The sequence below is a fragment of the Serinus canaria genome, chromosome 4A (genome assembly GCF_022539315.1).
Source record: "Serinus canaria isolate serCan28SL12 chromosome 4A, serCan2020, whole genome shotgun sequence".
In the NCBI taxonomy this organism is placed as follows: domain Eukaryota; kingdom Metazoa; phylum Chordata; class Aves; order Passeriformes; family Fringillidae; genus Serinus; species Serinus canaria.
The window spans coordinates 6,909,526-6,925,044 of record NC_066318.1 but is presented as its reverse complement, the minus strand read 5'-3'; the positions used below and the strand labels follow the sequence as shown (position 1 = coordinate 6,925,044).

The window sequence follows — 15,519 nt, the reverse complement described above, 5'->3', positions numbered from 1 at the left end:
AAACCCTTCCTACCCCAAAGGGTCAGGCACTCCCCATTCCTCCCCACTCATCATCCCTTACCATCACCCTACTTATTTTAACCTTCAGATAGAAATAATTCCCCCAGCAGCAACTTTTTTCTCCCTCCATCCACCATTCTCTTCCCAAACACCAATCTCTGCTAAGACAACAAGGCTGGAGCCACCAAAACTCCCAAATCATTTCAACAGTGAAGTTGCTGAATCTCTTCAGCAGAATAATTTCAAGCATTTGTTTTCCAGCAAAGCTCAGAACAGCCTCACTCAATATGCAGCTCCTGGCAAGGGGGCACAAGGCTTTCCCCATGGCCATGCCATGGACCTCCCCAGTGAAAATCTAAAAGAGAAACATAATAATTATCACTAAAGGAAAATGGTAAAAATAGCTCCATGCAGCAGATTAGCTGCTGGTAAAATTAATCCATTCAAGGCCAACAAAAGGCTTGGGAGGGCCCTGTGTTCTTTTTTCTTTCTTTTTTTTTTTTTAACTTCATCTGTTGATTTTTTCTTACTTTTGAAGCTACCAGATCCATAGCAATTTTTTCTCCCTGACAGTCAGGCCTAACCTAATCCAATTACAGGTCAGCACCAAGATAATATACCCAAAACATGGCAAACAAGGTAAAAAGGCTCCCATTAGATTTTTGCTCGATAAAGAAATTACGTTTTTTCCCAAAGACAAATAAGGCTTATTGAAAATGTAAATCATTCCTTTCTATAAAGATATAAATATCTGCAGGGCTTTTTTGAGACTTTATTGGAAGACATCTTGTTTTTACATGTACTGTGGTTAGAACAATTGAATTACAGAGTGACTTACAACATTAGATTAGCTTCTGCCTGATTGAGAATATCTTTATAATGGAAATCGGTGTGCACTTTTAACCTTGTTACAATGCTATATGTCTGATTAATGTATTAAAGGGACTCATTCAACAATAGGCTTTTGCAGACAGAAATTAAATTAATCCGACTTTATCACAACACCTTTATTAACAGCATCAAACAGAGGGCTAGTATTTGATTATGAGAAATGAATTCCAATACATTGATGTACAACAATTCCAAAATTAGGTAGGAGAATAATTAGATGGGAAAAAAATTGACTAAACACTTGTAATGCATTTTTGTTTATCGTCATTACTTTCCACTCACCTTGCAAGTTGCAAACTGGGAATTTCCCCAACTCGTGGAAAAGATAAACATTTTGCACCAAAATCTAAAGGCAGGGAGTTACTACATTTCCTTCTGGCTCCAAACAATGGGAACTGCATGAAGCAAGGCTCAGAGATGACCTTCCTGGATGTTTTTTAGCCTCTGCCGGGCAAACCCTTTTGGGCCCATCTGTACTGAGCTCATGGTGTCATTCTGCCCATCAGAGCCATCCCAGCATCCCCTCCCTCTGCCCCACTGCCCTCAAGTCCCCTCTGCTCCATGGCTTTTGGGCCACCCCTCAGGGAGGAGGCACAGGATGGATGGCTGAGGTATCAGCACAGGCAGTTGGCTATCTCCAGAAATACCTGCACTCTGCTCTCTGGAGAGCAGCAGCACCAGGTTTATTTGTCCAGTGATACAGATCAATATGTGCAATCCAGGAGTTAATAAGCTTCAGAAAGACATAACTTAGAGCACATCAGTCACCCCCAAGTTATCCTCAGTAACCACCCAGCTCTCCAGCTGCTTCTCTCCAGGTCACTGGCTCACAGCATCATCTCAACCTTTGCCAGTAGCATGGAAGAGAATTGGGTGTGAAAATTGATTAGGTTAGAAAGATACACCTGAAAAAAGAATTGCAAAATTTGCCAACAGCTGCCTCGCTTTTTATTTTCTTTTTATTTTTAAACAGAAATAACTCTTCCCAAGTAGCTGTAGGCTATCAGCACAGCTTTCTGCAGCCAGCCTGCTCTTGCTTAAACAGATCTTTGGAAAATAATGCAGTTAGCAGCAAACTTCACCTACTGAAAGCAGGCTCCGTGCCCTCGGGGGCTCATTAGAGGGGTAACACAACAGGTAGGGAGGGAAAAGGCCACCAGTTCTTTCTGCAGTGGCCTGATAAGGCAGTGAGGACCCAGCAATGAGGGGTGCACTGCTGCAGCAGATGGCTGAAAAATCCGCCTCAATTGTTTGCTGAAATTTTTTTTCCCCAGCAAAACGTATTTAGCATCTTTCATGCCTGGTACCTCAAAGCCACTTTACAATAAGATGCAAAAATGATATAATTCACAGCACCACACACAGGCAGAGAATTCAAAATGAAGCAAACCACTCATTGCAACCCAGCCCCTCATCCTCTGCAGCGCAAAACAAAACACCGGGCAGCTCTGGGCACCGCTCCTGCTTTGCAGAGGGTCCTTTCAACTTTCTGGTTTGTTCTTGGCTCATTCATCAGCATTGCTAATGGCAGAGATAGTCCTGGTTTTAAGGCAGCGGCACTCACGGGGGTTACTGTCACTGGAAGTGAACTCGGCGCTGCTCAGATGAAGGATGCCCCGTGGATGACCCCGGGCGGAGGCCCGAGTGCAATCGGCACTCGCGGATAATGAGGCCAAAAGAGGGTTTAGAGTCAAAAGCACCGAGATGGATATTGGTGAGCACAACTCCGGGCTTGCAAAGCTGCGGGTCTAAGCAAGGATAAAAATCTTCAGGAGAGGAAATGGGCCAGAATGTATTTTGCTAATAAAGCATCTATGTTAATAGGGGTTGCAGGAGGCTGCAGCAGTCTGGGCAGCAAGCAGGGAGCAGTGTCTGCAGGGCTGATGCTCGGGGGTTTGGTCTCTCTGGCTAAAGAAAGGTGTGTGGGCAGTTTTAACAGAGAGTTCCACAGGCAGCTCCACCATTCCACTGTAAGTGTCCAGGGCACTGGCACGTCTGGAGGGACTGAGTTAAGAATAAAGGCAGGTCATGCCATGGGTATCCCTCCTCTGCAGGCTCCTCAGAAGCCAGGGGGATCAGCCCACACCCAACAGTCTCCTGCTTCTGTCATGCACCAGCTCGCAGCATCCTTCAGGTAAACCAAACCTAAACCTCAGCAAGGACCCAGAGCATGAGGTTGGTTTAACTCTGAAGGAAGTTCAGCTGCAAAACACATCTGCACACACAGCCCCAGTGAAAGGGCTGTGCCCCAGCCCTCCCTGTTCAGAGGGGCAGCTCCTCCCTGAAAAGAAACTCTTTTTCTCCTTAAATACAATCTATTTCAAGACCTCTCATTACGTCCTTGACCATTACAATTTATTAAAAAATCAGACAGCCTTAAATTTCAAAGCTTGAAGCTCAGAGATGAAGGAACACACACACCCCATATATCCCCTCCCTCGATGTTTTGCATGGCATGACCAGCAGCTCCCTCTTCTCCTACATCCCAAAGCATCCCAGGTCCAGTTGTCCAAGCCAGCTGTGATGGGAGCCAGGAAAAAGAAAAGAGATGAGAAAAAAAGAAGCTGTTTTGTGCAGTGAGGAAAGCTGCAAAACATTGCAAAGCTGTGTACCCTCATTTCCAGCTGTTAAGACTGTATCCTGCCCCACTAACTCTGGGAGCTCTTTGTACTGATGCCAGGGCATCTCAGAACCAAATATCTTTTTAAACACTCGGGAGCCAGTTACAAAACAACAAATTAGCTCCTCCACTAAAACAAGGAACACGCCAAGGCACAGCACACACAGAGAGCTACACAGAACCAGTAATTAATCTGCATGAGGTCTTTAGGCTTGCTCTGACTTCAGCTTGGAAAAGATGCAAGACACCCCATCACACACAAACCTGTGTGCATCTCACTTGCAATGCAGCCAACGTGATCTGAAGGGAGATCAAGCCAGGCTCAGTGGGTGCTCTATGATATTCCCACCCATACAATGCAGCAGTCTTAAAAAGCTCTTTTTGAGCTGCAGAGGAGTGGGGATGAAGTTGCCACCAGCCAAGTGATCTGTCTCAAGACTGAAGACAACAAACAGATTCCTGTGGTCTTCAGTGCAAAGTTGGGTTGGACATCAAACATGCTGTTAAAGGATGCTCCACGTGCTGCCATGTGTGCATGCAGGGAGGAAGGGGCTCTCTCAGCAGCTGCCTTCTACTTTTTATTTTAAAAAAACCCCTTACTGCAAATTCCCTTGAAATGGCACATCTCAGAGGCCAGAACATGTTCATTAAGAGCACAAAGGGGAAAAAAAAAAAAAAAAAAAGAGCAGCATAATATAAAAATTTACAAATAGAAGCAAAATCAAATGCCATTTTTAAAATTCAACCTCTGCTGACAGGTTTGAGCATCACTGGCCACTGCTTCCACCCAGCAGCTCTGCAGAGCCCCACACACAGTCTGCTTCATCCAGACCTAATTCAGTGACAAATGGCCTCAAAGCCTTGCCATGCCACCAGGGCAAGCAGGAGGGCAACACCAGCGTGCCACTTTGCCCACACTGCAAAAGGACAACCCTGACCAAAGATGTGCTACCCTGCATCCTCACAAGCAAAATTTTTACTAGCAGTGAATTAATTAATTAATTAATTGTGACACCAATGGTCTCCCTCCCCAGGCCAGACAAGAGGAAAAGCTTTCACTAGGCTGAGAATAACCTCTGAGTCTCACTCCCCTAGAGAGGCAAGTGATGGTCAAGAGCATTCATGCCAAAGTCCCTTCTAAGAATGAGATGGAGGCCCCTAATCTGCTACTGCATATTTGAATACTAAACCAGAGATTTAAGTCCTGCAGCAGTGTGCCAAAATAGCTGTATCAAAATTGTTGATACTGGGTTACAAAATGCAGGTATGAATAACTTTTGCTCTTATTCTTTCAGCATCAGCCATACCACCAACCTGGGGATTTCTGGCTCAAAATCAACACCTTGAAATTCAGTGCTTTGCCATATGCTACCCCAAGTGCCAGAAAATCTTTATTACCTGAAACCTCTTCAGACAACTAATCATGGTACTCCCAAGGTGTTTTCACAGGAATGGGAATGCTGCTGATACTGCCCTCAAAATAAGGCTTATTTTCATCCTGCAGGGGGAACAGATGCTTGCTTTAACACGTTTATCAGGCACCTTACACTGTCTATCACAAAATGGATAACAAAATACACAATACACACACCTTGGGATAGTTCTGAGGCGGTCTGAGATCACTGAAAACCAAAACTTCTCCTGTATTTCCAGCCTTGAGTGAAAAATGGAGCTAGCTACCAGAGAGTATTAGAGAATAGCCTGAGGATTAAACTTTGCCAATAAAGAACTTGAAAATACAGAGGCTGTACATCCAGCTGACTCTCCCAGGAGAGATGCCAACAAAAAGCAACCCACATTAAAAGTACAAAGAAACCGATCTCGGCGTCTCAGAGGGAAGGACTTCGCAAACAGCGCTGTCGGTTCAAAGCTTTCCCCACAAAGCTCTTGCCAGCTCTAGTACAGACAGAAAAATCCATTAGCAGATAGGAAAACTCACCAGAGCTCCCTGCCAGTGCAACCTGCTGAGCAGAGCAGCTTCCAGCAAGTCACCAGGTGAGATGGCCCCAAAAGCAGCTCCTGGGCAGTTTTTGGGGGAAACCAGCCTGGCATCACTGTGCTGACAAATGTACTAAATCTGTGCATGGCAACGGGTGATATTTGCATTCCTGGGTGCCAAAAGTCCCTTTATTTACATATTCTTGATTTTCAACCCTGTGTTATCTGCTGGAACTGCTGTTTTGAGCACACACTGCAGCAATGTTTCTGTGGTGCTACAATCAACCAAAGCACCTCGTTATCTTTACAACGTACTCATGACTCCCTGCCAGGATCCCATAAAAATCTAGGGAAGCAAGGGGCCAATTTTCCTGCCTCTGAGGCTTCCCAAGGCCATCAGAGCTGGGTTCACACCAAGCACTCTCCCTGAGCCAGGTAAGATGAGCACTTCAGCTTTGGGATTCCATCAAACCCAGTCTGCACAATGGCATCACCCCCACAGCACCCCAGCAGCACAGCTGTATAACCTAGTTAACCAGACCTAAACAGTCTTTTACAGGTGTTTTCAGGAAAGTAAAGCAGCAGGAATCTGCTCACAGGACAAGCACACTGGGAATTGTATGCTGCTCCCAGACAGCACTGGCACCTTCTGCTTCCCTCCTTCTGACGAGTGCAAGTGGTTGAACAAAGCTCTGGTTAATTTTGCAATTTATTAGGATTTTCTAGAAACTTGGTCATCAGTTCTGAGTGGGGAAAAAAAAGACTTTGCTGAGCTCCCTGCTCTTCCCTTTCTAGGCAATGCTCTGCAGGTGGAGGGGCACAAAGCACTGCAAGGGGAGCAGCAGGGGCTGGGCAGCTGGGGTGCACCAAAACTGGGGCAGGCAGCAGGGGGAGAGCGGGGATTCTGTCCCTCTGTTACACTCTAGTGACACCCCACCTGGAGCATCTCCTCCAGCTCCAAGGGCTCCAAGATAAGAAGGACATGGATGTGTTGGAGTGAGGGTGACAAAGTTCATTGGAGCATCTCTGCTATGGGGACAGGCTGAGAGAGTCAGGGCTGCTCAGCCTGGAGAAGAGAAAGCTGCCAGGAGAACTCACTGCACCTTCCAGGGCCTGATGGGGCTCCAGGAGAGCTGGAGTGGGACTTACTACAAGGGCATGGAGGGATAGGACAAGGAGGAAGGGCTTCCACTCACAGAGGTTTAGATTGGATATTAGGAAAACATTCTGACTGTGAGGGTGGTGAGGCACAGGCACAGAGAATCTGTGGCTGCCTCATCCCTGGCAATGCTCAAGGCCAGGGTGGACAGGGCTTGGAGCCACCTGGGATAGTGGAAGTTGTCCCTGCCCATGGCAGGGGGGTCAGGACCAGATCATCTTTAAGGTCCCTTCCAACCTAAACCATTCCATGATTCTAACCTCAGAGGAGATCAACTTTTACATATGTAAGACCCCCTGACTGTCTCCCTTGTAATTTCAATAACTGAGAAAGCATTAACTTTTGGAGGTGCCGGGTTGAATATTTTATTAAGCTTATTTGTATTGCATCTCTCTCAGTTGTCTTGGTTTGTGGTAAAAAGCACAAAGAGACTGACTAAAACCATTCTTCCCTACAGTCATAATTAAAATATCTACAAGAGGTGGACATACAAGGCAGATTTTCAACCAGGGAAAAGGTAGGAGATTAGAAAATTAATATAGATATAGGCCTAGACAGCAATTTTTTTTCCCAGTGTGCCCTGAGAGTCAGCCTCCTTGATAAAGTATTTTAATAGCAGGTTTTAGGGGTGAAGTTTTTAAGCAGACAAACTGTAGAAATAATAAAGCCCCAACACACAGCACGGCTGACAAATTAGCTACTAAAGCAAGGCTTGGGATGGGAACTGTTTACTGCCACATGACTGAAATCACTGTTCTCCACTGCTGTTTACAGACCTGGAACAACACACAGGCTCCCATTTAAATGCATGCCTGGAGACACAGTTTCCAAAAGCAGATTTACAGCAGCATGAGTTCCTCCTCTTGGGGACTGCAGAGCTCCTCAGAAACCCACCTGGAGGCTCTGCAACACCTCTGGAGCTCAAGCACATGAACCCTTTGGGTGCAGGTCTGTGTGTGATTGCCCACACCCAGCCTGGGGGGTGGCAAAGGGGGAAAAAGGAACAACCACATGGAGAAAAGATGCTCAGTCAGGTAACAGGCCTGAGGATCTGAAATACCAGGAGGGAAAACCATCACTGCAGAAATGCCACCAGTGCTGGGAAAAATAAAAGAAGCCCAAAGGACAGGCAAGGGCAGTAGTGTTGTTATTCATGGTATAATCACTATGGGCATGGAAGATAAATTTTCCATAATTCTAGAGGATTTTAATGACAATTAAATAACCTGTCATTATTCTTAACACCATGCAGGGGAACTGTACTTTGCTTACAGAAGCAGTGGTGGCCAAGGTCAGTAACAAAAGAGGTCAATATGAGAAGTCAGGGCAAGTGTAAAAACCCACATTTTAAGAAAACCCCTGTGGCATTTCATACTTTGGTATGGCTACAGTGTCTAAAAACAATCATATTTACAGAATTACAGTAAATGTAACTGTTTGCTTCCAGGTATTTTCTTTGAAACTCAATATGTGCTGATAAGTTTAACAGAGAAACTTTCATCATAGCACAGCTAAATAAAAAAAAGTTGTATTCTATCATTTACAAAGTGATATCTTACAAAGATATTTACCCCAGATTACCCCAGGTCCTGATGCAGCTCAGCTCTTAGAGTCAGCCTTCTGCAATACTGTATGCTTCCATTATTGCCTTATTTCTCCACTGAACACCTCATAGCTTCACTTATAAAAAAAAAAACTTGCTCTGGGCTCAGGTCTGACATAAAACCCTTAGCTGAGCAACATCAGTGATTTAAAAACAAACTCCAAAAACCCAGTGGCCATTCCTTTTTGGTGACAATTGCCAGGCAACTGGCTTGTTTGGCTTGGCTTTTTTTCTCCGTCACTCCAATAATGCAGAAATGTCTCTAGAGCAAAGAAACGAATCACTGAAGTATTAAATAATCAAGAGGAGTTATGGTTAAGTAAGTACCTAGCTACATATGGCACTAATGAATTCCAACAGCTCTACCAAGTACGAAAGCACTGAATGGTTTTGTAATGCCCAGTAATTTTTATTGTGAAGGAAGTCAATTTATGTCCTGGTTTGGCAGGGGATGGGCAGATTGTAGCTTAACAGCTTTGTGCTGACTTTTGTGGTGCTCCAGCTGCTTGTCCTGCCACAAACTCATTCTCTGTAGACAGATCAAGGTGTCAATATTCAGTAATATAAGGGACAGTCACGTTTGTTCACTGCATGCATGGACATCTCCAAGAAAAAGTGCATTTTTGTTGTTGTGCCAATAAAAGAAAGACATGGGAGAACAAACACTGATCCTTTCAGACCCTACAGCAGTGCCCAGGTCTGTGCTCACAAAACCTGGCACACAGCCCACATGCACAATGCTTCTGCTCTGCCTTAGCACCTACACATATGGGGGCTCACCAGCTGAGTATGTCAATAAATCTTCTGAGAGGCTCACTCTACATATAGAAGTAAGTTTTGTTTCTTACTGCCCTGGAAATGCCACCTGGGCTTAGAGCTGAGCTGGGTTTTCTCTCATCATCAACTGCAACACGAATTCTCCATCTCACCTGAACTCAAGGTAAACCTACAGTTACATCTCTACTCCTGTGCTGCTCCAGAGAGAGTGACTGAAGGTTCTGGCTGATGGGAGAACTTTCCCTGGCTCTGTGGCAGCAGAGCTGCTGCTCCTGACTGTCAGCTGGAGCCTCCCTGCACAAGCAGTGCTTGGCAGGCTGTTGTAAAACAGTGATTTTCTGCAGAAAGGGACTTAGGCAGGTTAAAACCAATATCCTGCACTGGGCCCTGGAGCTTAACATCTGCCCAGGTGACCAACACCCAGCCCAGCCACAGCCTCCTCCTGTCACTGCAACACAAGAGCAATCCAACTCAGTGTAATTTGGTTCCTAAACCCCTTCCAAGCAGTGGAGAAAGCTTGCTTCATGTAAGCCAAACTTCCTGGGCTGGGAAACCACTCAACTGCCACCACGTGTTTCACAGCCTGCACAAGTGTGGTGGCAGAGCAAAGCCAGCAAAAGAACAGCACAGAGTGCTCTGGCTTAGTGCCACACAGCTCAAAGCCCATAAGCTGATCCATTTCCATGGTACCCCCCAAAAAAGATAAGTTACTTACAGTGCAAGTAGTACAGTGACCTACATAAACACAGCTCTTTGTAAACAGGAGTCAAGAATGGCAGGAACAAGCAGATAACAGGGAAACAGTGTCAGATTTTAATCATGTTTGGTTTTAAGCAAACTATTACAACACTCCTACACCTTTGCCCCATCTTCAACTCTTCCCCACCTACACAGAGCAGCTTAGTTGTGTCTCAAGAAAAATCTCCTCTGCAGAACAAGCATCACAGTATCACAGTACATTTGTCCTTAGTGTTCAAATGGAGCAGCAGGATTTTCAGAGCAAGGCAACCTCAGCTTCTCAGAAGGCTGAGACATTCCCAAAATGTGTTTTTAAAGAGTCAAGTAAAAATAAGAAATAATCTCATTAGATGCAGCCCAAAACTGGAATGAGTTACTGAAAGATGGAGAATCAGCTCTCCTTTGGTAAATCAGGGGATGCTACAGCACATGCCACTGCCTGGCATCTATTTGGAGGCACATTTTTGTGATGTTAAAGGAGGCAGAGGGCACCCGGAGAGCAGGACCAGCCTTTCAGAGCAGAAGGGAAAACTGAAGATGCTGGGACATCTCAGCTCCCAACCTCACATCCCAGGGCGAGTCCAGACCCTTCTGCTCTGACAAACCTGAAAAGAGGCAAAGCCCCTAATGCAAACCCAGGCCATGCAAACACCAGCTTCAAACGCTACCACAAGTTTTTTGGAATATCAGAAGGGGGTGGGAAAGGGTTGGTAACTGGAGCATTTGGGGTTTGATGGCAGGAGGAAAGGGACAGCTTGGTTTCAACACAGTTTGTGTACAATAGAGCCTGCAGAGAGCTACTCACAGATGTCGAGAGCTTCCCTTCGTTCTTCTGCGCGTGGACGACGGCGTCGCGCACCACGGAGAACAGGCTCAGCAGGACGTGCTCCATGTCATAGATGCCATGCATGCCTCTGGTCAGCCCCTCCAGAGCCTGGATGTACTCCTTCCAGAGGTTCTGGATCTCCAGGACACCTGCCAGGCATCCCTGCATCACCGCCCCACAGTAGCCGGCACAGGGCTTGGCCAGGAGCAGCCCCTGGCAGTGGGAGCAGTACCACATCTTCAGCAGCGCCCGCCCGCAGTCCTTGCTGAACTTGAGGTGGTCAGTGGTGTTTATCACCTCGATGCCCAGGTTCAGAGCCTGCAGAAAGACTCGTGTGGCCTGCAGGGACTTGGACACCTGCGTCATCATCGTCTTCGGGTGGTTCCCAAAGACTTTGAGGTCTCTCCTGGCCGCCCGCAGACATTCAGACATTTCCACAGAGGGATCGGGGAAGCCGGGGTTGATCAAGTGAGAGTAAACCAAGGGGAACAAACTGTCAAAAAATTCATTTATCATGTCATTGACACTGATGTCAGAGCCCAGTATGTACAGCGAGATGTCAGTAAAAAGTTCTCCCACAAATTTAAGAGCCCTGGGCCCCATGCTCTGGTAGTAGGTCCTGAACATGCTGTTGGTGAAGTTTCTCGCATGCCGCACTACAATTTCGAAGGCTTCTGCAAAACAGAACAAGAGCAACAACAAAAAAATGTTACTAAGAGATGGTGAGCCCAGAAACAGGGAGGATAATGTTCCTCCACATCACTGCTGCCAGGGCTGGCCCCATCCTGCCTGCCTTGGGTCAAACACCTGCTGGCAGCCGTGCCTGCTGCAAAACACCAGCATCAGCAACTTCCAGGGGAAATGCATAAATTCTTTAAGCAGAAGCTACATTTCAAAATGGCAAAAAAACCCACTATGATCTAGTTAACATTTCAGCTTTTAAAGAAAATATTGATTCAAGAAAAAGGCTAGACTGCAATTTCTTTCTTTCCCCCCTTTCATATTGATTTGAAATTAACAGGAATTCTATCTCCAGACTTAATTTAAGGCAGAGATAAATGTTTGACAAACTGAACAGTGCTTAAAATTAGGAAACAGTAAATGCTGACATTCCATTATGAAAAGGAAATAGGAGTTTCATCACAGACAATATTCTGACTCTACCCCCAGCAGGTACCCTGCACAAAGTGTCCTCCAAGGCAAAGCCCCCACAGTGCTGCAGTTTTCCCATATGCACCAGGCTCACTTCAGCTGCAGATCCAATGTTTCATCTGCCCTGGATGGGAGCTGCTCCATTGTCCAAAGGATGCTGAAAGCCAGTGGTGCCACATCCACCTGTGGCTGCCCAGCCAGGAACACTCTCATACACATCAGGTTGTCCCACACTGTCCCACAAAATTCGCGTTTTAGACAGACACTGTCATTTTGCTAGGAAAAACCACAAGAAAACACCCATTTTCCCATATGTACATTCAAAAACTTTAGGACTTTCAGTCCACACCTCCTCCATAAGGTGAGGAGGGAAGTCCCCACAGTCACTGCACAGTTATTCCTTTAATTATAGCCCTCCTCATCGGGAGGCTTCCCAAATATCCATACCCCACTATACAAGGACACACCAGTTTGCATCTTAAGGCATCAGAAGGGGAGGCCATCAGTGCAAACAAAAGTCTTTCTTGGGCCAGCTTGCTCTACCAGTCCCAGTCCCACCCTCCAGAGTACCATTCATAAAATGCTAAAATTAATGAACAGTCTTTCAGTTCACAGGTCACTGACACCCCACGATGTAACTGCTCTCAACTCAGTCATTCTGGAAACACACATCCTGGCTCAATTTGCATGAAAATTATTCATGTTCAATAATTAAAGGGAATGTTTAATTTTTAAAGCCATAAGAGTTATCTCCCCCATTTGTTAAGGCCGGAACGCAGCTGAGCATGGCCTGACACATCTCCACAGGGGTTCAGTACCAACCCTGTCACAAGCAATGCTGGGCCTGGCTGCTCGCCCTGCATAACCTCTGGCTCACTCAAGAGCTTTCAAGACCATCACATCTCCAGGACTTCCAGCTCTTTCTTGCTGGGTGCATCCTATTCAGGGACACCTGGAAGTACAGGGTGCTGGTGCTGCACCCCACCCCAGCATGCAGAAAGCTGTGGTGTAAGCAGTGATCAGAGCAGAAATTACTGATATACTCCTGCAAACAGAGTCTCCACTCCATCTGGTGCCTGCACACCTCCCAGGCATGCTGCTGAAGCATTCTGTCCACAGCTCCAGACCCACACCAGGACTGTCCCAGCAAGCCAGGATCTGTGTTCCCAGGGGACAGCAATCCTTCCTTCCTTACAGCATAGGCTCAGGATACAGTGGTGCAGGGACACAGTGCCCCTCTCCCCCTGCCACGACAGCCAGCATTCTGCTCCTCACCCCCAGACAGAGGATGGCAAAGTTCTCCAGGCAACACAGCAGCAAGTGTGACACAAACTGGGGTCTGCAAGCAGAGCACTTGCACTATTGCACTATATGAAATGCTGGTTGTACTATTAAGAGTTTAAAAAAAAAAAAAAGTCTCTTTTAAGAGGACATATGGATTACAAAACTTTTCCCCCCTCTTTATTCTCAAGAACACCAGAATAGCTTTTGCCTCAAAAAGCACAAAGAACATTTTGGACCAGTGTTTTTTTTTTTTTTGACAGCAGTGGAGACGGTGCCAGGATTTTCATGCTGAGCCTCACCATTCCCCTTTACCCTCTTCTCTGTTAGTTCCCTTTAGAAAAAGTCACCACTTTTCCATTTTCTCGCTCCTCTGTGCTTTGCCAGTTATCATCAGAGCCAAAAGACTCTTCACTGATTAGAAAAATATTCCAAGCTCCTATGCAAACCTCCTAGGGCGAGGAGGGCTTCAGAAAGGAATGGAGAACAGTGGTGTATCAGAAGCACATGCACACACAGTCCCACTGCTTTAAAGGTCATGACATGCACATAATTTTTATCGTAATAACTGGCTGAGAGTGTCTATTTTATGCGCCTGGGAGCTTTTGCATATATCCATTAGAAAGCGCAACAGGGACTATTAAGGCATATGGAGACTCCTGCTGCCCTATTAATAGATGCAAGAAATAATAAAACTTTGTAAAAAAGAAGTCTTACACATCCAAAATCTCTCCCACCCAACTCCCACAGTAGCTGCTTATTCTGAAATATTCCTCGGAAAGCGCTGGCTGCAGGAATTCTAAATCCCCAGCTGCCAGCAGCTGCAGTGACCCTCAGCCAGGCTCTGAGCACTTCAAAGGGGAGGGAACTTTGAGGGTCAGTCCCCTGTGCTCCCACAAGGGAAGCTCACAGGGACACACGGGGACATTGCATTATAGATCCCCCATAAAATCCCCCAGCCTGGATTTGCTGCTGGTAAAATCTGCCCCACTCATAACATGGCATTATTCAAACTCATTGCTGGAGCATAGTTCAATCTTTTCTCTCCTATTTTTCTTTTCCCCAAGGATATTTTCAAAAGCTGCCATTTAAGGCAGCTGTTTTGCAGGTCTGGCTGAAGCAGTGTGAATACAAAGCAAAGCATCAGACTTGCCCCCAGCTTCAGCAGGCAAAAGCACTGCACAGCTGAGCAGGGCTCACATTTTACAATCTCCATCCCTGTGTAGAGTACACACACAGAAGCACACACAGCAGAGTATAAGACATGTTCCTTTAAACACATTAGCAACAAAAGAAAAGCTCAGGATAATTTCCATCCTTTAGTGGATGCAGAGGGAAACACAGGGACAAAGGATGAGGAAAAGGCAGATGTACTTAACACCTTCTTGGCCTCAGTCTTTAGTAAAACCAGTTCTTCTCTAGGTACCCAGCACCCTGAGCCGGAAGACAGGGATGGGGAGTAGAACAAAGTCCCCATAATGAAGGAGGAAATGGTCAGAGCTCTGCTACACCACTGAGATACACACAAACAGGGCTGGATGGGATCCACCCAAGGGTACTGAGGGAGCAGGCAGAAGAACACACGAGGCCACTGTCCATCATTTACCAGCAGTCCTGGTTACCTGGGGAGGTCCTAAGTGACTGGGGGCTGGCAAATGTTACAGGACCTCAGAGGGTGAGATCATCTTGAGTGCCATCATGTGGCATGTACAACACAGCCAGGGCATCAGGCCCAGCCCACACGGGGTCATGGTCCTGCTTGACCAACCTCATCTCCTTCTGTGATAAGGTGAGCAGCTTGGTGGATCAAAGAAAGGCTGGGGATGTTGTCTACCTGGACTTTAGGAAAGACTTTGGCACAGTTTCGCACAGTATTTCTCCTGGAGAAATTCTCTGCTTGTGGCTTAGACACCTGTCCAGGAAAGAGAAACCAAGGGAGCACTTGCAGGATGGGAACAAGAGCATCACCACCAGCCCAGCACTGGAGCCCTGGTGCTGCACATCTTGACTGCCTCAGTCAAGGGCAGTTCATCAGGACTCCCAGAGGATGAATGAAAGAGCTGAACCTACTCCAGACCCCAGATATCAGTCACTCGTGAAAAGCACAGGCTATTACTTATTTTTCAGGCTGGACTCTTGCTGAAGTACCTGGAGAGGAATTGCTGCCTGATTCCAGCAGCCAGAAGGGGAGGACTAAGCTCCTTTCAAAGTGCAAAAATTCCCCAGAACACAGCCCAGGGAGAGCTGTGTGGCCGCTGCAAACCGGCAATTAGAGAAAATAAATTGTAAAAGAGCATAACAGTGCCCTGAGTGGGGATTACTGGCAGGAGAAGGAAATCACTGTGTTCCCAGCCCAGATAATAAGAGTCTGCTGCTTAGTAAAAATGCCAGCTTTCCTGAGAAAGCACGTTGGCTCCTAAGCTGCAGCAAACTTCAAAGGGGTCGGCGGCGGGGCCGGAGGAGCTCTGGATTAACCTGCTGGCTGCCCCAGGCTGCAGGAGCTCCAGCCCAGCCTGCCACTTGATGGGTTTATT

The 15,519-nt window shown here is 46.5% G+C and overlaps 1 protein-coding gene across 1 annotated transcript in view; it reads right to left on the bottom strand.

Annotated features, from left to right (window-relative positions):
* GPC3 (glypican 3) overlaps positions 1-15,519 on the bottom strand; it is a 140,174-nt gene that overhangs the window by 65,036 nt on the left and 59,619 nt on the right. The window contains exon 3 of the mRNA XM_030229078.2: positions 10,532-11,226. Coding sequence (XP_030084938.1) covers positions 10,532-11,226 — 695 coding nt within the window. The remainder of the gene's footprint in view (positions 1-10,531; positions 11,227-15,519) is intronic.